This window comes from Zonotrichia albicollis, chromosome 18 (assembly GCF_047830755.1).
Source record: "Zonotrichia albicollis isolate bZonAlb1 chromosome 18, bZonAlb1.hap1, whole genome shotgun sequence".
Lineage (NCBI taxonomy): Eukaryota > Metazoa > Chordata > Aves > Passeriformes > Passerellidae > Zonotrichia > Zonotrichia albicollis.
The window spans coordinates 1,811,575-1,837,573 of record NC_133836.1 but is presented as its reverse complement, the minus strand read 5'-3'; the positions used below and the strand labels follow the sequence as shown (position 1 = coordinate 1,837,573).

At 51.1% G+C, this 25,999-nt stretch overlaps 1 protein-coding gene across 21 annotated transcripts in view; it reads right to left on the bottom strand.

Annotated features, from left to right (window-relative positions):
- The window catches only part of NCOR2 (nuclear receptor corepressor 2), a 226,408-nt gene that overhangs the window by 117,334 nt on the left and 83,075 nt on the right, over positions 1 to 25,999 (bottom strand). For all 21 annotated transcript variants that reach the window (XM_074554206.1, XM_074554221.1, XM_074554222.1 and 18 more), the window contains exons 3-4: positions 25,577 to 25,704; positions 16,356 to 16,533 (exon numbers count right to left, since the gene is read on the bottom strand). In XM_074554206.1, the coding sequence (XP_074410307.1) occupies positions 16,356 to 16,533; positions 25,577 to 25,704 (306 nt within the window). The remainder of the gene's footprint in view (positions 1 to 16,355; positions 16,534 to 25,576; positions 25,705 to 25,999) is intronic.

Here is a 25,999-nt window from a genome sequence, read left to right as displayed (position 1 = left end):
CTCTAGACAGTGTCATACCCTGAGCAAGTGCAGTGTGAAATGTGAAATTCTCCTTATTAACGTGAAGTCACAGACTTCCCAACCAGCAAGAGCCAGGAGAGGTGGAATAAATCTGCTGGAGGGAAGAAAACAATTACTGCATTACTCAAGTTGATATTTTCTCAGTAATTATACTGTTTCCATGTGATTTGTTTTTACACATGGCTAACAGCTACTGCAGCTCCTGTTTATCCCTGGCCTTGTTTTGTGATTTATATGATAACAAGGGTGGGTGTGAGGGGGGCAGAGGCTGCACAAACCTCCCTGCAGCAAGAGGAGGTGCTGGCACTGAAGAAAACAATTATCACTGAGGAGGTTGTCAAAGAGCAAGGCCAGACTTTGGGGTGGATTTCTTCTACACGCTTAGGAATAAAAATTCCCAACACAGCTAACGGAGCAAGCCTGCTATTCACTAGTAAGCAATGACTTCAAATGCATGCAGAAAAGAGAGGAAGGAAGAGGATAAGCCAACTGCCTATTGATGCCTTGAAGAGCAAGTAAGGCCCTAGGTGAATTTGTCCCAGCCTTCAAACACACCAGCATTGGGGTCACAAGAAAAAATTTCATTGGGAGCCCCAAGTGTGGTCCCAGGACACAGTGGAACCTGCCCCAGCCCATCTCCACCAGCTTATTTTGCATAACTGACCCAGCTTGAGATACTCATAGAGAAGCCATGTGATGTGGATGGATTTAAAAACACGTCTGAGCCCCATTTCAGCTCAGCACCTACAGCTGGATGCAGCCCACTGTTCCTGCAGGGTCATTTTTTCAGCCCTCAGGAGACAGCACATGGGGAGCTCCGCTCCATCTGCACCTGAATCTCACTGCAAAGTGCATTTTGACCTTGCTGATCCCCTGACTGCATCAGCTGGAGCTCCCAAAGCTCCAGAGCCCAGCAGTGTGTCCCAGGAGAGCAGAGCTGCCTGCCTGGCTGAGCTCAGGGTCTCAGCACTCGGTGTTTGCCCTACATATCATCCTCCCTGAGCCCAGGCCTCTCTAATCCAGATCATTAGTGATGTTCCCCCAAGCCCAGGACAGAGATTTAGGGATGCCAACATCATCTCTTCCACAGTCTGTTCACTTTCTAATTATCAGCCAGCAGTAGCATTTCCTGCTGCAGCACCAGGAGGGATTAAGAGGTGTTATCTTCCACTCCTGCCCACTCACACATCTCCTGTCCTCAGGGCTGGAGGCGATTGCCAAAGCAGGGAGGACAGGCTGGGGCCACTCGATTTGTGCTCAAATTAATCCCAAAACAAACCTCACATGAACTTGGGGATCTCCTTGTGGGGATGCCTCCACCACCTGAGCCTCCCATGGCAGCACAGCCAGAGAACATTTCAGCACTGCCCCAGCCAACATCCCTCCCAAAGCCCCATCCATGTGGGGACTGCAGAGCCAGCAGCTCATCCTCCCTGCCCAGGAGCCCAGGGATGAGCAGCATCACACTCTGAGCCCCCAGGGCTTCCCACACTCCCTGGGATGAGAACCAGGCAGGAAAGCAACACCCCAGTCAGGTTTTTAGGTAAAAACACACATATAAAACTCCTAAGTGAGCCAAATACAGACTGAAGGAATTTGGTTTTTTAATTGGAAAAGTGTCCAACACATTCTGACATATCTTAAGCCCCAGCATGACAGCACTGACAGAGGGGAAAAGTTATGGAGCTGAAAATTAATGTCTCCTTTCCTTGGGGAGGTGCACGAGTACAAAAAGTCAGGGAGTCTGAGCAGCGAAAAGTACATCGAGTTACTGCAATTCCTTTGTTCCTGGCCATCTGCTGTGCTAACGGCTCTTTCTGCTGCGTGGCCCTCCAAATGAGAGTTGAATTCTTAAATTCTGCTGGGCTCTTGCTGGGCTGCCAGAACGGGATGGAGACCTGAGTGTGCTCTGGGGAGCACCTGGGTGTTCCCCTGCAAGGCCAAGAGTGCTCCCAAGGGATGTCAGGTGTGGGACCAAGGCAGCATCCTCCTCCTTCCTCCATCCCCATTCTCCATGGCATGTGCAAAACAAGGAATCTCTCTCACTCACTACATGCTCTCATAGGAATTCATGGAGCTGGAGACCAAGGAGCTGTCTGAAGACAAAGCCGAGGGTTGTTTTTTTTAATTTATTTTTTTTTAAATAGATCTGACTTTACGAGCAGGCCCACGAAATTCCTTTCCTCCGTAACCCAGCTGAATTCCACGCAGACAGAGCAGAAAACATCCCAACAATTTCTAAAGCCTGCACGAAAGTAGGTCAAAAAACTTCCCCCAATGTTTCAACAGCTTGAAGCAATTTAATTGCAAAACCAGTCCCAAATGCTGACCCCTCCCTCCTGCCTCCCCTGCCCGGCAGATTTACGAGGGTGGTAAAACCTTGCCAGCCAGAGCCTCAGTAAATGCAGTAACCAAAGCTTGTATCTGGTTTTACAAAACTCACTCGTGCTCTAAGGAGCCGCTCTGTGGTGTTCAGTGAGCAGCTGCTGCCTCTGGATCTCACACTGCACAATTCTACAGCAAACACCTTCACGGGCTCAGAGACAGCCCAAAAGAACGGGTCAAATTCGGAAATCCTGACTCAGGCAAACTCCCAGCGCCGCCGAAGGCAGTACCCGGCAAATGGATGCTGTGCCTCTCATTCCCTCCCTGCTCTCCCCATTAGTGGATAATAATTGCACTGAATGCCAGCGCTCCCCACTGACTTACAGCAGTGATGGATTCTCACCTACCCATCCACTCATTACCATGAGGAGCTAATTGCTCCACCTCTCATTAAGAATTCCCCACCACTGCCTATTCTGCATCCCTGATTTTCAGCTGACTTTGAGTTTGTTCAAACAGTAACTGTCTGGACTGAAATTTTCCATGCCGAATATCGGCTTTAGGCACTTCCACTCTTTTTTTCCTTTTTTCTTTTTTTTCCCCCCTAAACAGGGAATCTCAGCCAAAACAATTCTGTCACTTCCAAGAACAAGTTTACAAGAAAATATGCCTTTCTGCAACATTCAGAAAGATTCTGGGAACTTTTTCTTTGAGCATCTTCAGTACAGTTGATACATCTGGTAAGACTCTCTGCCAGCGATTTGCCTTTTGTTAACACTGAAAAAGTGTCCAAGCCAAAGGAAAAAAAACTAATAAAAATCTCATCTTGGTGCTTGCCTTAGGGGAATGACTTGGAGCTGAGCAGGCAAGCAGAGTGAGGTCCAGGTTCTGGGAAGCTGCAGAAAGGTATTGCACTTCTGCAAAGGGAAGGAAAAGGCTGAGATGGAAGAGATGCTGGCACGTGTGGAGCATTCCAGGCCAACAGCAAGTGCCCCAGCAGAGCTGTGAATAAACGCATGGTTTGGGCAGGTACAGAAAGCCTGGATGGAGCTGTGCAGCCTGAGGTGCTCAGCACAAGCAGAGCCTGTCCTAGGTTCCATCAGAGGGGCAGCTACAGCAAACACAAGGGGAGGACAAAATCTCAAACCCTTCCACTCTTCCATCTGCAACTTTAGTGCTCTTTCTGTAATTTGTTCAGCCAGCAGCCACCCGTGCTGACACTGCACACACGAGCTCACGTTTGAAACCTCCTAAAAAGGAGCAAACTGTGATTGCACGATGTGCCAAGGCAGGGAGGGAAATTTTTAATTGCCCAATTTGGCACTCAGCCAGGCAGTGGGGTCACCCCAGCTGCAGAACAGCACTTTAAAGGCAACGGGGAGCTCATGGCTCCTCCTTGCTGGGGCTCAAACCTCCCCTGCCCTCCCTGGGGTCGGCCCATTTTGGGCAGCTTTCACAGCATCTCTGAATCACCACCAGAGCCTCTTTCTGCATTTGTGCCTTTAAAAGCTTCAGTCTCCCAATTTTTTTTTCTTTTTCGATACCACTCATCCTCTTTCAATTACCACATGCAGTAAAGCAAGTTCTGAGTCTTCCCAGCACGTCAACAGGCAGGGATGAAGCATCAAGGTCCATGTTAATCCCAGCAGGCAATTTCCCTCAGAGAAGGTGCTGGAATAGTCCCAGCGGCCAATCAAGCTCATCGAAAGTCCTCCAGGCCTAGGTGCCATGTGAAAAGCAAGCTCAAGAGCTGTAAAAAGGCTTCTGCAGAATAGAAATCCCTTTTTATACCCATGCAATACTCCAGTGAACAGCACAAATGCCACTGCACTGCTGGGACAGTGCCTACATCCACACCCATCAGTCCTGCACAAGTGGGAGCTGGGCACCACATCTGCTCTCTGCTGAGCATCCCATAAAAATACAATTTCACACCAACTGGAAAAGCTACATCAGCCAAAAATGCAGGCAGGCAACCAGTGAGCAGGACTGCAGCCACAGCAAATCTCCTCCTGTGCTCCCAGGAGCTCTGACAGGACAGCAAACCTCCTCCTGTGCTCCCAGGAGATCTGACAGGACACCAAACCTCCTCCCGTGCTCCCAGGAGCTCCACAGCCCAGACTGGGCACCAAACCTCCTCCTGTGCTCCCAGGAACACTGACAGGGCGCTCCCAGGTGGGCTGTGCCCCAGGAAGCCCCAGCTCCTTCCTTCATTGGGTGATGCCAGGTGCATCCTCCAGCACATGGGCAAAGATGGGGGGAGGAGGAGGAGGGAAAATCCACCACGGCAGCTTCTCCAAACCTCACTGATTTAAAAATAAAAAATTGAGGGGAAATGAAAAGACAAAAGCCCTTCTCAGCCTGGTGTTATCAAGCAGAGGAAATGAGACTTCTAAAGCTCCCATTCAGAGAGGAGTGGGGGAGAGAAATCCCACTCCAGACGCACTTGAACGAACAGCTTTTGAAATGGAAATGTTGCTCTTCAGAAACATTCAAATTTCCTCCTCTTGCCAGGGAGGAGGCAGGAGGCCGAGGAGGAGCAGGGACTCCTCAGCACACACATCCCAGCGGGATGCACACAGGGCAGCCCTGGGAAGCAGGGTTTGGCTGGGAGTTAATCAGGATGGCACACAACATCAATATTGGGAAGCTGGCTTGAAGGGGAATCAAATTTAGAGGGTTTGATTGAAGACAGCTCTATTTAACCACTACTGCTGCAAGTGAGATACACTGAAAGGCAGCTCACACTCCCTTTCTCACAACCATCACCCATAATTATTTTACCCAAATCCCAGAGACTGAGCTGCCTACTGAGGAGGAGATTGATGGAAAAAGGAAATGCAAACGAGATCTAAAATGGTTTGAGCAGCAGCTGAGCTGTGTTGTGGGACAGCCCAGACCTCCTCTTACATGCAAGAGCCATTGCAGCAAGCCAGGGTTCCCAACAAGGCTCCCCAGACTCACAGCACAGGATGGTGAGTCCCAGGGTGATGTCCTGGCTGATGTTCAGCCCAGCAGCTCCCACTCCAACTGTGTCACCTCCCCAAACTGAAGTAACTGCTCCAACGGAACCCAGCGAGCTGTGCCTGCCAGCTGCTGTCACCACCTCGCTCCAGTGTCCCAGGGTCACCAACACTGCCTGTGCTCTGAGGTAGAGAAGGCAGGACATCAAATACCTCTGAGCTGTAAAACCATGAGGGACACAGTGGGGACAACACCTCTGCTGCCTCTCCACTGCCTGAGGAATCCCCCAAGGCTGCACAAAGCACATCCAGTGACCGTCCCAAACACCCCACAACAGCTCTGGGACACACAGAGCAGGGATGTGGGACACAGAGCACATCCAGTGACCGTCCCAAACACCCCACAACAGCTCTGGGACACAAGCAGGGATGTGGGACACAGAGCACATCCAGTGACCGTCCCAAACACCCCACAACAGCTCTGGGACACACACAGCAGGGATGTGGGGGACAGAGCACATTCAGTGACCGTCCCAAACACCCCACAACAGCTCTGGGACACAAGCAGGGATGTGGGACACAGCCCCAGCATCCCAGTGCTGACAGGAGCACGGGTGGTGCACAGACTGTCAGCTGCACCATCCATCAAAGCCCAATGCTCAATGCTTCATTGTTCTAGTAATTGTGCAGACACGTGGAAGGGGCTGCCTCGACACTGGCCACTTGTTTGAGGAGCATTTTGCTTGTTTGAGGAGCCATTTCCTTCGCTGCTCTGCCTGGTTTTCCATCAGGTGGCATCCTGCAGTGCCAGCCATCCCCAGCCCATGGGGCAGGATGGTGGGAGGAAACAGAGCAGGATCTGCTGCTCCAGATCTCAGCTGGCAGCCAAGCCCTGCACCTCAACAAGCCCAGGAAAACATGCAATATAAACCTTACATGGGTGTGTTGGGTTTATGTGGAGATTTTTATGCCATAATAACTCTGCCCCCATTCAGCAGCAGAGATGGGCTCAGGGTGTTGGGAGCATCAGGGTGTCTCAAATCCATCACACCTTCAGCATCACTCAGCTCTGCCATCAGAGCAAGACTGACCATGGAAAAACCAAATACCACAAGAGCACGGGACAGAGCAGTTCCCAAAGGCCCAGAGCAGAAACCCCACTTGTACCTGTGAATGGCTGTGGGAGCTGCTCCAACCACAACCCTCTCCCAGCCTGTTCCTGCAGCAAACCATGAAGCACCTCTGCTTCCCCAGACCAGGGAATTACACAGAAACCTGAACAGCTCAGCTCCCATAGCAAGAATAAGCCCTCAGTGAATTTGTTATTATCTGTTAGCAAAGCAGCAGCTTCCCACCAAGGCTGGAATTTCCATCTTGGTTTGGCAGGCACAGGGCTGTGAAATGATTACTGTGTTTACTTTTCCTTTGCTAACTATAAAATCCCATTCCACTGCCCTGCCAAGAATGACTGAAGCTAATAAAATTCAGGCATTTGGAAGAAAGCAATAATAAACCTCCCTTTTGGGGCCTTTATGATGAAATTTCCCCACTCCAATCAGCGATTATGCTGCATTCATGAACACTAGTGATGTCTCCAAGTGCACCCAGATTGACTCAAATCAATATTTAGCTTTGCTCGAGACTGGGAGACTTTCTCTTTGTGGCAGCTGAAGGCAGAATCACTGAACAAGGCTAGAAGAAGCCTTTGAAAAAACAGCTTACAAGAATAGGAGGCAGCATACATAAATATATAGATATATCAAAAATTTAGGCTTTTCATTTACCTAAAAACCTACAGAAAATATACACACACGATTTCAGGAATTTACAAATCTCTCTCCAAATATAGTGAAATCCTTTCATATAATGCACTATATATATTTATATATACATACCTGCCTATTCTTTGGGAGTTTTTAGTGTTTGAAAGCCAGCAATGTTCCTGTGTTTACATCTGCCACTCTGTCTGCTGCTGAGGCAGAAACACATTAGCTGCTGGGGGCAATCTGTTCTACATCATACCTGAGATGGCTGGCATGAAATAAAATAACACAGGGCTGAAAACCTGCTTGAAATAAAAGCCTGTGCTTGGTTTGGTCACGTCACCACGTGGGACAGCTTGATCTGCACGAGGCAATGGCTCTTTTTTAAGCAGTCATGGAAACAACAGTGTCCAAAGTGGAGATGAGAAGGCAGAAAGGATCACTGCTGCGCCTCAGGAACAGCACAGGAGGAGAGAAATCAGGCCCTGTTGGGGCAATGACCAGAGTCAAGCCTAGAAGCATTGCTGGGCAGGCAGAGGAAGGGATGCGGTGCCATGGCAGCAGAGAAATCCACTGTGGGCATGTGCTGCAGGATGGCACGGGCTCTGCAGCCCTGGGTGGATCCCTCAGCACGCAGCAGAGCACTGGGAAACACCACAGGCACTGCCCATCTCCTCCTCTCCTGCCTGGCACTGCCACAGGACAGGGAGCTTCCTCCTCCCAGGGGCAGGATTAAGCCAGATGAAGGCAAGCAGAACCTGGGCAGAACACTGGCACCTGCAGAAAACGCTCTGTCAGAGCACTGAGATGACCAAAGAGCAACTAGACAGAGGTGAGGACTGCAAGGAGGTGGCTCAGGTCATTTCATCCCACACTGATTCTCCCCCACTAACTCCTCCTTTTGCTCCACCAAACCTGGGGTAGGACAGAGCACACGAGCCAGCTCTGCTGCTGGGTAAAAGCCCATTTCCAAGGACAGAGGGAACAGGCTCCACTGTGCTCTCGCTCCTTATCCTCCTGGAAAAAGGTGCCAAGAATTAGAATTACATTTTTCGAGAGCAGCAGAACAAGCCAAGGGCCTGTCAGCTTGTCCTAAAACAACCCCTCTCTGCTCCCTGAGCACGCAGCCAGCATTCCTGACACACACCAGCGTCCAGCACCCCCAGCCCCCCATGCAGCACGGGGGAGCCAAAAACCCTCAATGTGCTCTGCCTAGAACACAGCCAAGGAGCTTTTCTGTTTAAAAAGCAAGTTTAGGTCCAAAAAGAAAGGAGGTTTTCAGCGAGTGATTTTAACTAGGCCCTTTGGCACTCGACAGCTCCTCTCTTGTTATGGATGCTGAGGGTGTTGTTAGGAGATGAAGCTCCACGAAGCACGAACGTGAAGTCACAGAGCTTTAGCAAGGGCTGTTGCCATGTTCAATATGTTATTACAGCTCCATCACCACAGGCACAAAGAGCAGCACCTCATCTCTGCCAAATCCATCTCTGAAATCACTCCCCCACTCCATCCCCTCCAGCAGCAGCAGGCAAACACCATTGATTGCTGTTGCATCTCCTCCACAGCTTCCACCCCACGCTGGGAAGGAAGGTATTAGCATGAAATACCCTCCTCCTCCTCAAAACACAGCACCCAGAATCAGCCTGAGGGGTGTCACAACTCACTGCCTTTCATTGTGTGACTCAGGATTGCTGATGGGCTGCACTGCCCAGCCAGGGAGAGGTACAGTGCCAAAAATGTGCTCATTGCTGTACGTCCATGGAAAAATCACTCAAGTTGTTCCCAGGAAGCCCCTGGGGCAGGAAGGGCACGGAGGATGCTGAACAAGGAGGGAGGAGCATTCATCTGTGAGATGCATGTGCTTCCAAATTGGCAACAACCTCCTGCTGCTTGGGCACCTGCACTAACGGGGCAGATCCCACACAGCCCATCCCAGAGCGTGCCGGGATCTGGGGGAGCTGGAGCAACGCTCCCTGCCCAGCAGCACCCACATCCCTACCCAGAACATGAGGGAAAAGAAGAAAACAGATCAGGAAGAGACTGCAAGAGAGGAAAAAAACAGCTGGGATGTCCTTCTTGCTACCAGGACCAAACTCCTCCCTTGACTTTCATTCCAGGAGAGGGGTTCTGTTTAACACAAATGAACACAACCACTTGAGCACAGGTAAAATGGTGGCTGGCACACCCAGTCCTCACCCCACATCATCCTCATGCTCTGGAGCCCAGCATCAGTTCCTGCCACACCAACATTATTTCCCAAGTTCCACCTGAGGACAGGCAAAGTAGCAAACTAGCTCTCCTCTCTCCTGCATCTCCAGGACAATTAAATTTCTTGCTATCAGATAAAATATACAAACAGCATGTGCAAACACTTCCTAGATGGAGAAGAAAAATCCCCATGAATGCACACAGCACAGCCAGCTCAGCACACTGCCTACTGCAAGCACAGAGCCAGAAATATTTCTTCCAATTACAGGGGTGAGGCTCACAAAGTCAGGGGACTGACTTTCCCTCCAGCAGATCAGGTGAGATGTGGCACTGCACGAGCCTTGTAATATTGACTGAGTGCAACAGAAAAGTCCAATTATGCAAATGATGAAGCAGGTTCCTGAGAAGCAGCCAGCCTTATCACACCGTCCTTCGCCACCGCTGTGGCTTGAAAGGCAATTTAAAAGGTTGTTTGGGATGTCAATCACCACAAACGAGCTGAAGAAGTGTGAAACAACCTCTGCTTGAGGCACCATCAGTTCTCCTGTTGGTTTTCCAGCTGCAGTGAGCCCTGGCCCTGCTGCCTGTGGCCACTGCAGGCTGGGGCAGACAGGGCAGGGGGAGCTCAGGGAAGGGTCAGAGGTTTTTCCATCCTGCCTCTGGAATGTTCCTGCAGCCTTTGAGGGCTTTTCCTGCCATACCCGAGTCTCTCAGACCACAGTTCAGTCCTTTGGCCACAGGAGCTTCAGCTGAGAAATGGAATAAAATCAATGGTCTGGCAATCACGGTGCTCCTTTCCTTCGCCCCTCAGCCCAGGTCCAGATAGAGGAGCCAAACATCTCACAAGGACTACGCAACGCCCAAAAGCATCTGTTTCTCAAATGAATCCAGCACAAATCCATGCATAGGATGGAGATTCCAGATACAACAGTCCTCAGGCTGCTCCCCTGGCTTCCACACTGGTGCATGGCACGGGCTGCTGACCAGCCCCTGCAGCCACCCTGGGCAATGGGCAATGGCATGGACTGCCAGGCATGCAGGAGAGCCACTCTGCTTGCACAGGCACACACTCCCAAAAATATGTGCTCACACACAGCTGAGCAGGGCTTGACACACTGACACTCATCCCATGCTCCCATAATCTGGAAATTATCTTCAGAGCAGGGAGGAAAGCAGGAGGGGAAATCCAGCCAGAAGTGTTTGGGCTGTGGCAACGTGAACAACGCAAATATTTCAGCTTTTAAATATGTTTGGAATGACAGAGAATGCCAACACGTCCCTCATCTTCCCAGAAATAGCTTTGAATCATTGCTCCCCTAACGTAAATTCCCCACCCCACCAAATAGGGTTTTTTTTTTTGCAACCAGATTTTTATCAGGCACAAGTCGAGAGTGTGAGCAAGCACATGGCAGATGGGTGGGTGTCAAACACGTCACAGGAGGATCCTCCTGGCTCCACAAGCCCAGCTCCACTCGAGCTGCTGGACTCAGCCACCCCACACCACTCACTCCTGATGGACACCCAGTCCACTGGCTCAGCTTCAGAGGGAGAGCCCAGCTGCAAGGAGAGTTAACAAGAACTGCTGTGCTCTGCAGGGGAAGGAGGACAAAAGCAGGAAAGACGTAGGTGTTTTGGAACCGCTGAAATTGTTTCATTTCACTGCTCAGATCTGAGTTAGAGCTACTTCTGCAGAAGTCCACTCCTCCAAGGAGCGGTGAGGAGGCCACACAGCCTGTGGAGAACCCCACAGGCCTCAGGACAAGGAAGTTCTTCTCATGGCAGAGTGTTTGAGGAATTTCATTTCCCACAGGGCTGCTCAAGCCAGGCACTGGTACAGGTCTCTGCATCCCACTTGGGTTCTGGATAACTGGGATGGAGCTGGATGGAGAGGGATGGATAAGAGGGTGCTGGCAGCTGTGTCCCCTGTGCATTGGTGCTACCACAGCTCCACAGGATCCCTCTGCCTGGGCATCCCGCAGGGCAGCCAGCCCCTCCCCACCAGATGTGGGCACAGCTGGCCATGCAGCATCTCCCCCTCTCCCAGCAGAGATGCAGGGCTAGGAAAACCAGAGCCGCGCTGTCTCCTGGTCCCCACTCACTCACATTCCACAAAAGCCCAACAAACAAGCCCAGAGCTCTTTTGCTCCAGTGAAAAACACCCTCCCGTGGGGAAGGGAGAGCCCAGAGCGATCCCGCTGCAATCTCAGAGGCTACGGCAGGACACACACCCAGGGACCGACGCTCGCAGCTTGTTCCATTCTCCGGCCCCCGTGCGCTATTGTTCCACGGCAATAAATCACGGGGAGGCGCTGGAATTCCGGGCTGCTTCCTGCAGGAGGGAGCCTGGGGTGCCGGAACCGAGCTGTGAGCTGCGCCTGCCGAGCCCCGCTCCCTCCCCCGCATCCCGTCCGAGCAGCAGCGCTCCCCCGGCTCAAGCGCGGCTGTGTCCGCCCCCTCCGCTCCCTTCCCCCAGCCCGCATCACTCAATTAGAGATTATGCTTCTGCCAGTTACCTCCAAGCCAACTGGGGCCTCTGCCAAGGTCAACACAAGTTCCAGCCAGTTTCATTAATAACTGCGAGACCAACCCACTGGAAACTCTGAGAGGTTAATCCCAGCAACAGATCGATGTTCCCATAACAAAGGCACGGAGCAGAAACGCAACTGGTGATTTACCAGGCAGCCCAGCTATCTGTGCTGGCAGCTGTGGCACTGCTGCTGCTCTGCCCTGGCGCATTTGCCCAGGGACCAGCGGTGCCGGGCACAGGGCAGGGAAGGAGGAGAAGCCGAGCTCCCGAAAGGCCTTTCTGCCGTCCTTGGTGCCCTGCCAGCCCGTGGCCAGGGCAGGAGTTAGCAGGCTGGCCAAGAGCCTTTTCCATCCCACAGCCTGGCTTCCAGGAGTTCATTGTAAATTGGGCTCTGGAACGGGCAGCCAGTGTGAAATTTGGCATGGACGCTGCTGGCTTCAATGCATCATTAAAAAGGCATTTCAAATGTGTTAATTCCTCCTTTTTCAATTAATTGCTTTTAAAGCTGCATTGATATGCATGAAAGCAAAATGCCCTCTGCCCTAATTTCTGTTTTGCCATACCTATTTCCTGACCTTAGCTCTGTCTTTTCCAAGACTACCCCCCCCACACACATACTTTTCTTATTCCATTTTTCAGCCCGTAACAAAACAAAAATGCTCATGCAGAAAGGGAAGAAATTAAAACCTTTGCACAATGTAGAGTCCAATTCTTAACAACACATGGCTTCTTAATTGCCTTTTTCCATCCACAGTTGTTAATTATTTTACAAAAGAGGGAAGTGGCATTGTCCCTGTACAGATGGGGAAATCTGAGACAGAGAAAGGGGAAGAGACTTACCCAGTGACCAGCAGCCTGCCAGGGCAGATGGCAGCAAGGTTCAGGTTTCCTAAGCCTCCACCCAGCCCCATTCCCGTGGGATTACATGGCTCCCTGTCAGTGAATTCCTGTTGGAGCAATAGGCCACTCATAAGTGCAGCCAGCCAGCCCTTGCAAGGGGACTAAACACAGATCACAACTGACTCACATCCTATAGGAAGGAGCAGCAAACCACATATGTGGTGGGAGAGAAGCCTTAAAAATGGGAAGAAGAACAGCGAAAGCACAACAGGAATAAGAAGAGATGGCAGGGGAGAGGCAGGATGAAGCTCCAGCTCTGGGGAGGGGAGAGCAGGCACTGATTGACCAGATGTGCCACGCTGCCCATCCCTGAGAGGCAGGATCACAGGCAGCACGTGTGTGCAGGGACAGGGACTGTGCACATCACCACTGGCCTGCTCTGGGCCTCTCTGCTGCACTCCTGGCTGTGCTACCTCAGGGAGGTCCATGGCTTTGCTGCAAAGAATGCAGAAGCCACCAAGGGTCCTGGGAACCAGCTCCTGCCTCTCTGCCAAGAACACACCTGGCAAGGCCACATCACAGCAGCTTTTCCAGTGAATCCCAAATCCAGGCCTGCAGTGACTGGAAAAACAGCCCTGCTTTAGCTGCTCTGGTTACTGTCAGCCAGATAAAGGGAGAACCTTTCTGGGGAAAAGCATCAGCCCCAGCTGGCACGGAGGGCACGGGGAGGTTTCATTTCTCCCCAGCAGCAGGAGCCCAGGACCACAGCACTGAAGCACAACACACAACATAACACACAACAGCAGGGAAAAAGATGTTGAAGTAGGGTAAAGCAGGCAAGAAAACAATTCTCTGCCTCCAGCTTGAAAAGAAACACCAGTGTTTGAGGATATGAGCAGTGTGAGGTTCATAAGGAAAGGTAATATCTTTTACTTGTCCAAGGGAGATTTAGCTGAAAGCTGCTGCTTTTGAAAGGCACGCTGCCCAAAAGTGTGTCTGTTTTCTGCAGGGAAAATGCACTGATCCAAGAGCTTCTCCTTACAGCCTTGCCTGGAGAGAGGCTGCAGTGATACTGCACAGGGCTTAGGGGGCCCAGCTCTCCTCCTGTTTGGGAGAGGTAGATGAGGAACAAAGGACATGAGAAATCCATTTCTCTTCAGGGGAGGAAAAACTCTGAAGCCTGTTACCATCAGTTGCCCCATCAATTGTTCTGTCTGTGTTCAGAGCATGGATTATGGCTCTAAACAAAGGCCCTGGAAATGTGCAGGAACGGTGCTGACTTCTCTCCCCTGGGCTGAGGGTTTGCAAATCCAGTTATCAGTGGTTATCAAGGATGTGCTAAACTTACATCCCATCACAGACCTGATTTTGCACCTCAGCTCAAGGGCTGCTCTGAAACCAGGAGAGACCAAGAGGCATCCACTGCCCGAGAGCAACTTCCATTCCATCCCCATCCCCTGGGACAGTCAGGCTGGCGCCCAGAGCCTGTAACCAAACCCCTGCCCTTTTTACTGAGGGCTTTGTGGAGCTCTTACTGAGCAGAAACGAGCTCCATCTGCAAAATCACCATGAAGAGCAGTCCTAGCTCTATTGCCCCAGTGAGTAAATGGAGCTCCTCCCCAGGCAGTGACTGCAGCAGTGAGGAATGGGGTAACGGGTAAGGGAGCAGCTCCTGGGATCCTCTGCCTAAACAAGCAGCAGTGTTTAGCAATAGTGGCCTCACGTGGTGCATCTCACCCTGAGAGCTCACCCAGCTGCCAGAGCTGCCCTAGATAAAGCACTGAGTGACTTCATCAGACACTGAGTCAGCGGCACACACAGAACAGCAAATGTCTCTCTGCAGCTCTGGTCACTGGGACACACGTCCTGCCGCCACTGCTCCCTCAGCACAGAGAATCAGCAAGGTCTCAATCATCTGTCCTGGGTGCTGAGCTCAGAGCAATGCACACACTGGCTTCAGGAGCTTTGCCACCACCTTAATGGCCACCCCAGCAGGTTACAGCCCACTCTGAGGACAACTGCTCAGGACTAACACCAATGACTGCTTTTAACCCAATTTCCCAGCTGCAAAGGCTGATATACCCCGTGTCCCAGACCTGCCCTCTGCTCCCAGCCACTTGAACAGCACTGAGATCACCCAGGCTTGCAGTGAGCTCCATCAGACCCACTCTGGAAGCAGCTCCTGCTAGTTTAGAGCACCTAATCCCAGCTCCACTCAGGCTCTCACCACTCAAGGACACCACATTTTCTTCTTCCTTCCAGACTCTAAAATTACAAATGGCTCCACTAAAAGCATAATCTTGTCTTGCTGAATTGTATCTCAACTCTCTCTCTCTTTCATTAACCAATGTTTTAAGTCCCATAAAATGCATGTGTTTCTTGGAAACATATCACAGACTGAGAAGCAAATGCAGCCCCTGAACTGATGAACTAATTCCTCAAGAGCAGCTCTGCCTATTAGAAACAAATAGCTGAGACAAACCATGGTTTTCTGGTGAGAGGCAGAACAAAACTGCTGGTGGGAATAATGTGAAGACACAAAAGTCATCCTGGTTTTCTCATGTCTTGCAGAGGGCTATTTTTTGTTTTGTGGACAACAGTGCACCAGATACCCAAACAACATCCCCTGAGGATGCTGCAGAGCCTTCAGGCCTCCCTTGGCATCTGAACTACTCCAAAGTTAAATGTCCTTCTCATTAAAGAGAGGCCAGAGGGATCTCAAGTAAAACCCACCAGTACTGTATGGATTAAAAAATAGCAGACTATCCCAGCATTCCCAAGGAAAAGCTTTCTTGTCTGTGTGTTATTTCAATCACTCCCACAGGGATACAGCAAACCATCCCCATCTTCCTGGCTATGAATGTGACTTCCCCTTCACTTCACTGAGGGCCTGGGCAGTTCCCAAGCCCAGCCTGCAGAGCTGCCCCCAGTACATTTATCCAGCAACGCTTTCCTGCCAACCAGGAGCACGTCCAAACTGGAGGTAAAATCAAATACAATCTACCCCAAGAGAAGATGAAAGTAAATCCAAACAGGCACACAAGCAAGGGATTTCTCCTTGCAACATTTATTCCATGCACAGAGGGGACAATTGTAAGTAAATGATTTGCTTTGTTAAATGAGACTAGGACAAGAGAGGCTTTCCTGGGGAAGATTATATTAAAGAACCACCAGAAACCGATTCCAGCCCTTCAAACACCAATATTAAATAAAGAGATGTGATAAATGAGAAGCATCAAGTAAAAATCAAATCAAGGCAGCGAATCCAGAAAAGCCAGACATGACCATCCTTAATTCAGCCTACAGGAGCTTCCAAATTGTTCTGGTGCATCTAATAGCCCAGTAAAAAGAGCCCAGCACTGTAACAGTCATGGGGAAAGCTGATATGCTTCCATCCCCAAAGTGCTCATGGAAAACCATCCAGTATCACCAAGCACTGCCGGATACGTTGGGAACCATGATCAGCACTGAACTCAGCAGTTCTACTGCTACTCCTCCACGGCTAGAGAGCAGCGATTTATTTTTCCAGGATGGGGGAGGAAAGGAGCCAGCCACATGTAGTTGCACTCTCAGCCCACCTCAGGGAAAAGCATCCAGTGCCTCCAAGCACTGCTGGATGCATTGGGAACCACGAGCAGCAGCTCAGAGCCTCCAAGGCAGCTCCACACAAGCCCAAACACCCAGCCAGGCCAAACCCCCAGCCCTTACCTTGGAGAGGTCCTCGGTGCCCTGCTGGCCCTGGCTGAGCAGGGGCGAGTGCCGCAGCAGCGGCTCCTGCAGCAGCTCCAGGCGGGGCCTCTTGCTCTCCATGAACTCCAAGTCCAATGGCTTGGTCAGGTCAGAGAGATAGGAATGGCCCTCGGCTCTCAGGTGCAGCTCCTGAGATCTGGGGACAAAGGGAAAGCAGCCTTTAGACAAGAACCACCTCTGCTCTCCCCTGCTCCATGGCTGCAAACCACTCGAGGAGGAGAGGGCTCGGTTTTCCAGAAGGATCCACGTGGGGAGGCCAGCTGGCCCTGCTCCAGCATCTCAGGTCCCTGCAGACCCACAGGCACAGCCCCAGAGCTGGCTGTTGGGCATGGTGCACGTGCTGGAGCAGGAGCACCAGCCCCTCCAACGCCAAGGGGCCACCCTGCTGTGCCAGCAGCACTGCTGTGCCACCTGGAATGTCCTGCTGGCACCTCCCGTGCCACCAGTGCAGCGGGTGCCTGTCACCTCCCATGCCACCAGTGCAGCGGGTGCCTGTCACCTCCCATGCCACCAGTGCAGCGGGTGCCTGTCACCTCCCATGCCACCAGTGCAGCGGGTGCCTGTCACCTCCCGTGCCACCAGTGCAGCAGGTGCCTGTCACCTCCTGTGCCACCACTGCAGTGGGTGCCTGTCACCTCCCGTGCCACCAGTGCAGCAGGTGCCTGTCACCTCCCGTGCCACCAGTGCAGCGGGTGCCTGTCACCTCCCATGCCACCAGTGCAGCGAGTGCCTATCACCTCCCATGCCACCAGTGCAGCGGGTGCCTGTCACCTCCTGTGCCACCAGTGTAGCGGGTGGCTGTCCCCACACCAGGACAAAGTGAGTAAGGTTCCAGGTCTGAGCCCTGACACACAGTTGGGCTGGTGAGAACAAGGCAAAGCTTGGCAAACCCTCAAATCTACCCCATAAATCCTCCAAGAGCAGGCAGAGCCCCCTTCTGCCACATTTCTCTTATTTAGTCAAAGGTACCTGCCTCAGTGTTTATATTTAGTGTCTTCTATAGGAATACCAAAGATTTTATGCTGGGGAAAAAATGCCTACTCCTCCGTGGCTAGACAGCAGGGATTTATTTTTCCAGGATGGGGGAGGAAAGGAACCAGGCACATGTAGCTGCACGTCTCTGACACAGGGCTGGCAGGCTGTACAGGCACATTATCCACTGATAGCAGCTGCACCAACGAGTCACATCGAGCTCACACACCTTTTACCTGCTAAATATGATGCACTTGGTAATACCTGGAGACTAAGCTTGGTTTTTCTTAAAGAAATGTTGAACTTTTTTTGTACTTCTGTGTTCCTCAGCAGGATTCTCTTGTGGGAATTGTAAAGGGATCCTACAAAAATGCATTAAATCTTTTACCATGCCCTAGGACCAGCTTTGCTGCAGCAGCTCCAAGGGTGTGTTTTTAACACTTCAAGCAGAAGCATCCCTTAAAAAAAATAAAATGAAGCACACGAGATTCAAAGCTTGTGAAAAAACTTTTTTTTTTCTTTTCCCTCAAACAAGATTGTTGCAATTCTCCCGAGCTGGTGGTGAAGTGTCTTCCCCAGTTACCAAACACTAACAAACTTAACAGCCTCTGGAGCTGCTTGAAGGGAGGGAGAAAGAGCAAGCATAGGAGACAGGGGGTCTAAAGTCTTGTCTGCCCCCCACCCACAAACTGCAACTGCTGACATTAAAAATCTCAGGGAAGATGGCACAAAGAGAGGATCCAGAGTGCCCTGGAGCCAGCAGCTGTAATGGCTCTGGCTCACATCCAGGGAGAGGATTTTGCAGAAATCCACAATCTCAGGGCTGCCACCCTGAGCACTGCCCTGTGCCCTCCCTGCTGCAGCACGGCCACCTTAACCCAGCCCCAGGGAATCAGGATAAAATTGGAGGGTTATTTTTTAATTAAACATCAACAGCAGGCACAAAGCACATGCATGGCAAGCTCTGCTGCTGTGGGTTTGGGGTTGGGATTGGGCAGCAGCTTTGCTGCTGACACACAAACAGAATCTGGCTCATCCCCTTGCTCCTGCCCAGCAAAAAGGGGACAGGAGGATGGGCAGGCTCCAGCCCTGCTCCAACATCCCAGACAGAACATACAGCTCACACAGCAAACCCTGCAGAGCTGAACAGCCCCGGATCTGGCACTGAAGCACAGCTCGCTTCACCTGCAAACACCGCCCTGCTGAAGGATCCTCAGCTTTCCTCAGCAAGCCCAGAAATCTCTCCTGGCACCTCTCAGGTTTCCTGGTCCCAGCCCTTCATGCAATGCCTGCCTGCCCACAGCTGCATGCCAGCATTTCAGGCTCTGCTGTAAAACCCACCAACAATAAGCAACTGTTGAGCAGGGCAGGTGCTAAAATATTCCAACACCCAAGGCCCTGCTCTACTGAGGCAATTAAAAATCAGATGTCTTTATTTTCCCTTCTTCCCCCTTTTTAAGACCATATTACCAAGAAGCTGCTAATTGACAAAGGAGGGCTCCAAGACCTCTGCAGTTGTCAGGAACTCACACAACTGCTGCACTCAGAAAAAACCCAAGGATTCTGAAGATAAGAGCAGCACTGAGCTTCACAAAGGCAGTTACTCACAGCGAGGCAGGGGCCACGCCAGGGAAAGCAGCTGCAATGTTATAAGGTGCTATTTTATTTCCATTTCCACATCCACTGGAACAGCCATTAACTTTATCCACTGGAATTTCCAGCCGCTCCCGAGATTACTTTGCCCAACACAACCCGCTCAGCCTGTCCTGGCTGCAAACACAAATGCTTTTGCTTGAAGCCTTCACACCTTTCACTCCTCACATCCACACCTGCAGCAAGCTCTTTACAACAGCCTTTTATACAGCACCGACGCTGCTGTCAGTGCAAAAAACGACTGCCTGAAAAACCCTCCTGTTACACCGAGTTCGGGGTTTGCTGCCTTTTCCAAACAGTTCCCACCCATCTGGTTTATTCCAGAGATTCCTACTTTGCTGAAGGGAAAGAGAGTTTTTAATTGCATGTGAGTTGTGCATAATTAAACGAAGCAAAGCAAATGCCAGCATTAATTATGAAGTGGGACAGGTTAGTCTTCACCTGAGTCCTTCACCACAAACACTGAACACTTCGGGCAAGCAGAGCAGCCTGAGATGTGCTGACACACAAGGCTGGGTGCCCAGGGCTTGCCCAACTTCCAGCCACCCCCACACATCTCTGCTCGGGGTAGGTGCAGGTCCAGAAGGTCGAGATAACCCAAGAGGAGACCTTTGGTTTATTACTCACCCTCCCAGCTGCAGAGCTGCGTTACTCATGCACCGGGGCAGATCCCTCAGCACACTCACAGAGGGTGGAAGCAAGGCAGGAGCAGATAAATTCCTACAGCAGCGTGGGGTACCTGCAGCTCACCCCAGCAAGTGTACAAGATGGGCTGAAAACGCGGGGTTTTGGGTAGATGGGTATCAAGGAATCAAAGAATCCTTAAAGCTGGAAAAGACCTCTAAAATCAGAGTCCAGTCATTAAGCTGAGAGCTGGGGAAAGAGGATCAGATGAGATATCCTGAGCTGCCCTTGGCTGGGACTGTAACAGCAGACATGATGAGATCTTACCATGAGGGATCTTAGTTGTACTTTCCTGAAGCCAAATCACTGGGAAATGGGCAAGCACAAACTTTTCAGGAGGCCAAAGTCTCTCCCTCCCCAATAATCCACTGTCTGGCTCCTCAGAGCAGCACAGCCCTCCCCTGCTCTTCAGACCTTCCCATTTCTCCCTTACCATGGGGCCAAACAACATAACCAGGCTGGCAAACTGATTCTCAGTGTCTCCTGGAACCAGAACCAAGACAAACCATGGCCTTGCTGGGGCTGTTTATTTCCTCCAGCTTAGATGGTTTGGTGGGAAATTGTCTTCACAAAAAAAAAAGTTCTAAAAAGAGTATCCAACTCCCACAGGTACAGACAGACAATGAAATGCTTTTGAGAAACAGTAATATAGAAAACACTGGTGTTGAAGTGGATTATTTATAGCCAATGCTAAGATTTGTCAGAGGTTTCAACAACCCCCTTACAGCTAATGAGAGCCAGAGTGTGAGACTGGGCAAATTGGGACCTGTTAAAGAGAGAAACTGGAGGCTTTGTAGGACCAAACCCGCCACCAGGCACCTACAGAAACATGTCCAGGACCAGCTGATATATTCCCTTTGTCATGTAGGTGGGGAGGCAGATAAACCATCGTGACTTGACGGGAAGAGCTGCATGTCTGGGCGGGAAGATGGAGCTGCTCCCACGCCCTCAGCAGAGTCTGCCAGCAGCAGGACTGAGTCCTCCCAAACCAAAGGTGTGGGACAGCCTGGAGCAGGATGCTCAGCTCACCGTGTGGCCCAGCTGAAGGACTCCCAGGTCCTCAGGAGCTCTGACCAAGCACCCACGCGCACCCTCGGGGTGCTCGGGCTGTGCATTCCCACACAAGGGCAGGGAGCAGCGGCTCAGCTGCCCTGCACAACCCCTCAGCCACCTTCTTCCAAGCCAACTGCAATGTAGATAAGAGCAGATACTTTATTTAAAACTGCATATTGAAGATCCCCATACACAGAGCCTGTATTATTCATGGACAGGACCAGCAGAAGCTTTAACACAATAGCACCGTCTCATTGAAGAGGAAGAGAAGGAACATTTCTCTCTCCACAAGCTCCCCCAAATGCTTTCCCCAGGTATCCAAAACTGCAGCCTGCTGGTAAAGCCCTCCTGGGTGGCTGGAACATCCTGAACCAATGGCTTCAGAGCCATCCCATGCCCTTGGCCATGCCCATGTCCATCCATGGACACGCCAGGCAGCCCACAGCAGAGCTTGCAAGGTAAGGCTTGTCCCCAAGTGCCTCCACACCAGCATCTGCCCTCTCCAGATGTTGTTTTCCTGTGCTCAATTATGGGGAAGAAAAAACTGCAGCTCCTGGTACATCATTTCCAGCGTGAGAGACACAGATAAACGGCTGTGGGGATTTCAGCCGCAGCGCCGCTCACTCCTGAGAAAAGGATCACCTTTAAAAACGGAAACTTAATTAAAAACCATAAATAAAACCAAATTGGTCGTGCTGTTACCTTGGGAGCAGCTGGTGCCATTTGGCCCAGCACAGATGAGGGCTGAGAGCCGTGTGTGATTTCCAGCACCACGCACACTGCCCCAGCTTCCCAGCCCTCCCCGGGCTCCCGGGCCAGCAGGATTAATCCCAACAAGAGGCACAGTGATGCAGCCTGCTCTCCTTGTGCCACACTGCACATGGCTACCTCAGATGGCTGCAGAAACACAGCAGCTGTTTAATGTATCCTAAATGTCACCCTGCAGATCCACACTGGGCAAGCTCTTCAGACTCCTTGTGCCTGCAGAGCAGAACGGCTCTGAAAGAGGAGCATGGTCTCCTGAACTGGGAAAATAATCTATGAAAATAGTGACTCATTCTGGATGAAGGTGGAATACACTGCGTTAACACACAGACCATTTATTCCATTTATTTACAGCAACATTTTCTGCCAGAGAAGCAGAGAGAAGTATCCACCCCGGCATTCCTGCATTAATATGGAACCTTGCTCTAAAATCCTAACACATATGAAAAGTCAGAAAAATCCAGTTCCTTCATTTTTCAGATCTCTCACCCTCTAGCACCTGCCATTTAACACTCAACCCAGTTTTTCTCACTTCTTCTGAGGACCAAAATATATATAGAAGAAGGAAAAAAAGCCCTAATCCTTGTCACCTTGCCAGGACATTCCACTGCAAGTATTCATGGTACGACTTGTACCAACAGCAGATCCTGAAATACTTCTCTTCACTCCTGCAGACCAGTTGGCACAACTGAACAAGCTAAGGGGAAGTCTGCAGATCCTTCCAAGAAAAAGCCTGCTACCAAAAAAACCATCATGGAAAGCAGCACATCCCTGCAAAGACAGGCACAGCCAATTTTCCCTGCAGCAAGAGACTCAGAGTGGTTCAGGTTTCCCTTCCTTCTTCCAGCCAGAATTGCTGCACAGGGAGTTCAAATCTTTGCCCAGCCACCAAGGGGTGATGACAACATGGAGAAGGGCAGTCTGGAACTTCCCAACAAGCTTCTTGCTCAGGAGCCCCAAAATGCAGGACCATCTCAGCATTCCATTCCTTCCAGCAAGTCACCACTCCACACCTTTTTGCCAACAACTCTTGATTCATCCTTAACACATTGTGCCCATTGTGCTTCACCTCTTGCTCCCTTTCCACTGAATCACAACTAACCACCATCCTGGTGCCCACAGCAAAACAGCAGCAGGAGAGACTGAAAATGTGCACAGCTGTAGGAAGACCATCCGAGCAAGCCCAAATGATTCCTGTGGGATTTTGAGCATCCCCAGGATCAAGCCTCCAACACCACGTGTAAAGACAACCTGCAGAGGCTTTAGAGATGTGTCCAAAGGGAAGGTAAAGCCAAAATAGGGGATAACGCCCCAAAAGCAGCACATGGAGTAGAGGGAATCCCTGCAGTTTCCAGGACAGGAAGGCAAACAGAGCACTCACCAGGCAGGCGGGCTCAGAGGAACTGGAGCCAGCGGCAGCTGCAGGCAGTGCCCTGGATGAGTGCAAGGCACGGTGCTGAGGGCAGGGCAGGGATGCCCACCGGGCAATGCCCCCAGGGCTCAGGCCCCAGCACTGCCAGCCTGCCACATCCCACTTGCAGCAGACTTGCAAGCTGATATCCTTAAGGAGCAGAGAGATCCTGGAACCACAACCGAGAGCAGACAGGCTGCTTCCTCTGAGCAACGGGGGATTGGAAGGGCTCCCCTGTGCTGACACTGCTCCAAGGGGAGGATTGCCACGTGCCCACCACCCCTGAGTGCCAGCTGGGCTGTCGGGCAGGGAACCACAGCAAGGCCTTCCTTTCAGGCCCAGCACACCCCTGTGCTTGCCTGCACTCACCCCAGAGCCGTGCTGGGGATGTTGTTTGCCTTGGGCTCCCTCCTCCCAGCCCCTCATGCCGAGAGCCAGCTGCCTCTGCTCGAAACCATCAATCCCAGCCCAGGAACAAAGCCAAGGCTCTGAGCCTGCCAAGGGGACTCAGCTGCAGCCACGGCTGCCATCACCCCCTCGCTCAGCCAGGCTCTGCTCTGCACCAGGAACAGCCACAGCTATGTTTGGGGAGGGCACCAATGACCAACCCAACCTGCAGCAGGGCCTGGCCCTGGGACCCTCAGGGGAGTGACCCCCACCCAAAGGGCTCCTCTTACAACACAGCAGAGCTGTGTTACAGCAGCTCCTCAGACCACCAGGGTGAACCAGCAAAGGCCCCAGAGAATGGATTGTTAAGTGTAGAGCTTAAAGATGCAGAGAAGCAGCAGCTGGCTTTGAAAAACAGATTAACACCTCCCCAACCCCAATGGTACCCAATCTGAATAACCTCAATAACTGATTACATTGGATTGAAAATTTCTTTACAATTTCTTCAAGTCACCCCCCTCTCCTTTTTGCATCCCCAGATGCCCCCAAAATTTTTCAATGTCTATGTCTCAGCATTCTGGCACAAGATGTCAACTGAACTGAAATAGCATTTATAGCTTTACTACATAGTATAATTTTTGCAAAAGTACTATTTTTTTAATGTTAAAGGGAAAAGGGATGAATTAAAAGAGCTTCTTTTTACAGCATGCCAAAACATCACCATTCAGGTTGAAAAGGAGGTACCATGGTGAGCATGTGGATGTGTAACATCCCCTGACAACTTTTATTAACATTTACCCACATTCATGTGATTGTCAACATAAAAATAAAGTTTGGGGACTTTGAAATATTTGTAAGCTAAGGCAGATGCCTGGGTGACCACACCAGATCAGGCATGTAGTACAGCAGACACCAAGGTTTGCAGTTGGGCTTTTTTTTAGTGATACAGAAAAACCAATATACATTTTTTTTTAAACAGCAAATGACTGGAGAGCAGAACTGCTTCTCCACTTTGCAAACCATCAGTAGTGTGAAAAACAAAAACAGGCAGGAGCATCTTGCTGGGTCCTCTTTACCCATCTCCCCCAAATTTAGCTAAATCTGACCCAATTCCAAGTTAACAGTGTTACTCTGTGCTAAGAAATCAAAGCACTGAGAAATCAAAGCGAGCCAAGGCAGTGCAACATGCTGCAATAAATTATGGGTTATCAAAAGTGCCACGACCCTCTGTATGTGCAGGTGCCACATGCATAACCCAGAAGGGCGTGTCCAGATGCAAAATGAACTTTGGGAGGTATTTTTTGCCTCCAGATTCTCATGTTTGTTTCTGCTGAGCACCAAGCTGAACCCAAACCTAGTAGAAAAAGAGGATGCTGTCTGTATTTATTATGCATCCAGCACTCTGAGTTCTTACTCCTCTCCCCTAACAGTGATGATTTTAGAGAAACAGATTCATCTCTGACTCTGCACTGGTTTTGTTCTTAGCCTAAGGAAGAAGCGTTGAAAGAATTGGTTCGTGTGTATCTACTGTAGCAAGGCTCTTATTTCACTTCCAGGGCAGTTTTTTTTCCCCAAACCATAAACATCAAATGCAGAAGAGAAACTGTGAGAGAGAGCAGAGTTTTGCATTGAAACAGAGAGTGAGAGTGAGGTCCTTCAAACAAATCAGCTGCTGTGGTTGAAGCATGTTCAGCATTCCCAGCCACAGCACTTGCCTGACTTGCACCTAAAAACTCTGCCAGCCTCCCATGGGGCTAGGACAGGAAACAGGGACACAGGGAGAGGCACGAAGGGAGCAGGGAGGAAAAAAGAGCTCAGAGAAAGTTGTGAGGGGAATGCAGAAAGAGAAACAAAAACAATGAAAGCGGGGAGGAAGAGCAGCAGCAGAGGAAGCGGAGATGGGGGAGGAAATGAGCTCTTCTCACTCCTCCCTGCAGCCTCGGCAGCCACAGACCAAAGCAACCACACGGCTTCACTTCCTATGCTGAAGAAGCCAACACAACCAGTCACAGCCACGTGAACCTCTGCAAAAGTGAGGGGGTGGTTTTTTTGTTGTTTGTTGTTTTCAAGACTTCTTTACAACACGTGCCAGTCATAGGTAAGGAACCAGGAGGCAAAGGCGCCGCTTGATCAGCGGAAGGAACCCAAACCGGTGGTCAGAACCCAAACCCAGCATCCCACTGCCCGGGTGGGACCCTCCCAACCCTGCTGCCCCCAGCCCCAAGCCCTGCAGGTGCAGGCAGGCAGGCTGTACCTCTCATTGCCCGGCTGGAACTCGGAGAGCAGGGACGGCCTCCGGCGCTGCGGCTGCATGATGGAGCCTGGCGGGAGGTGGGACGCGAAATCCCTGGAATGATGCTGGTACTCCAACAGGGCCACGTCCTGCAGGAACAGAGAGCAGAGACCATCAGCATGATGGCAACTCTCAAACAAACAGAACAACTCAAAAAATCCATGTAGATATTCCTCCTCTGGAGCACTGGGCCACAAAGCGCTTTGCCCTCCCCAGTAACTCCCAGTCCCACAGATGGAATGGTGGCTCAGCCCCTTGTTCAGTCCAGCCTTTTCCTGGGGCTCCACGCAGGGAAAGGCTCCTGGGAAAGGACCCCAGCAAGCCCAACCCAGCCACTGAGCACCCACACATGGATTTTTGGCATCCAAGCAATCCTGATGGCAA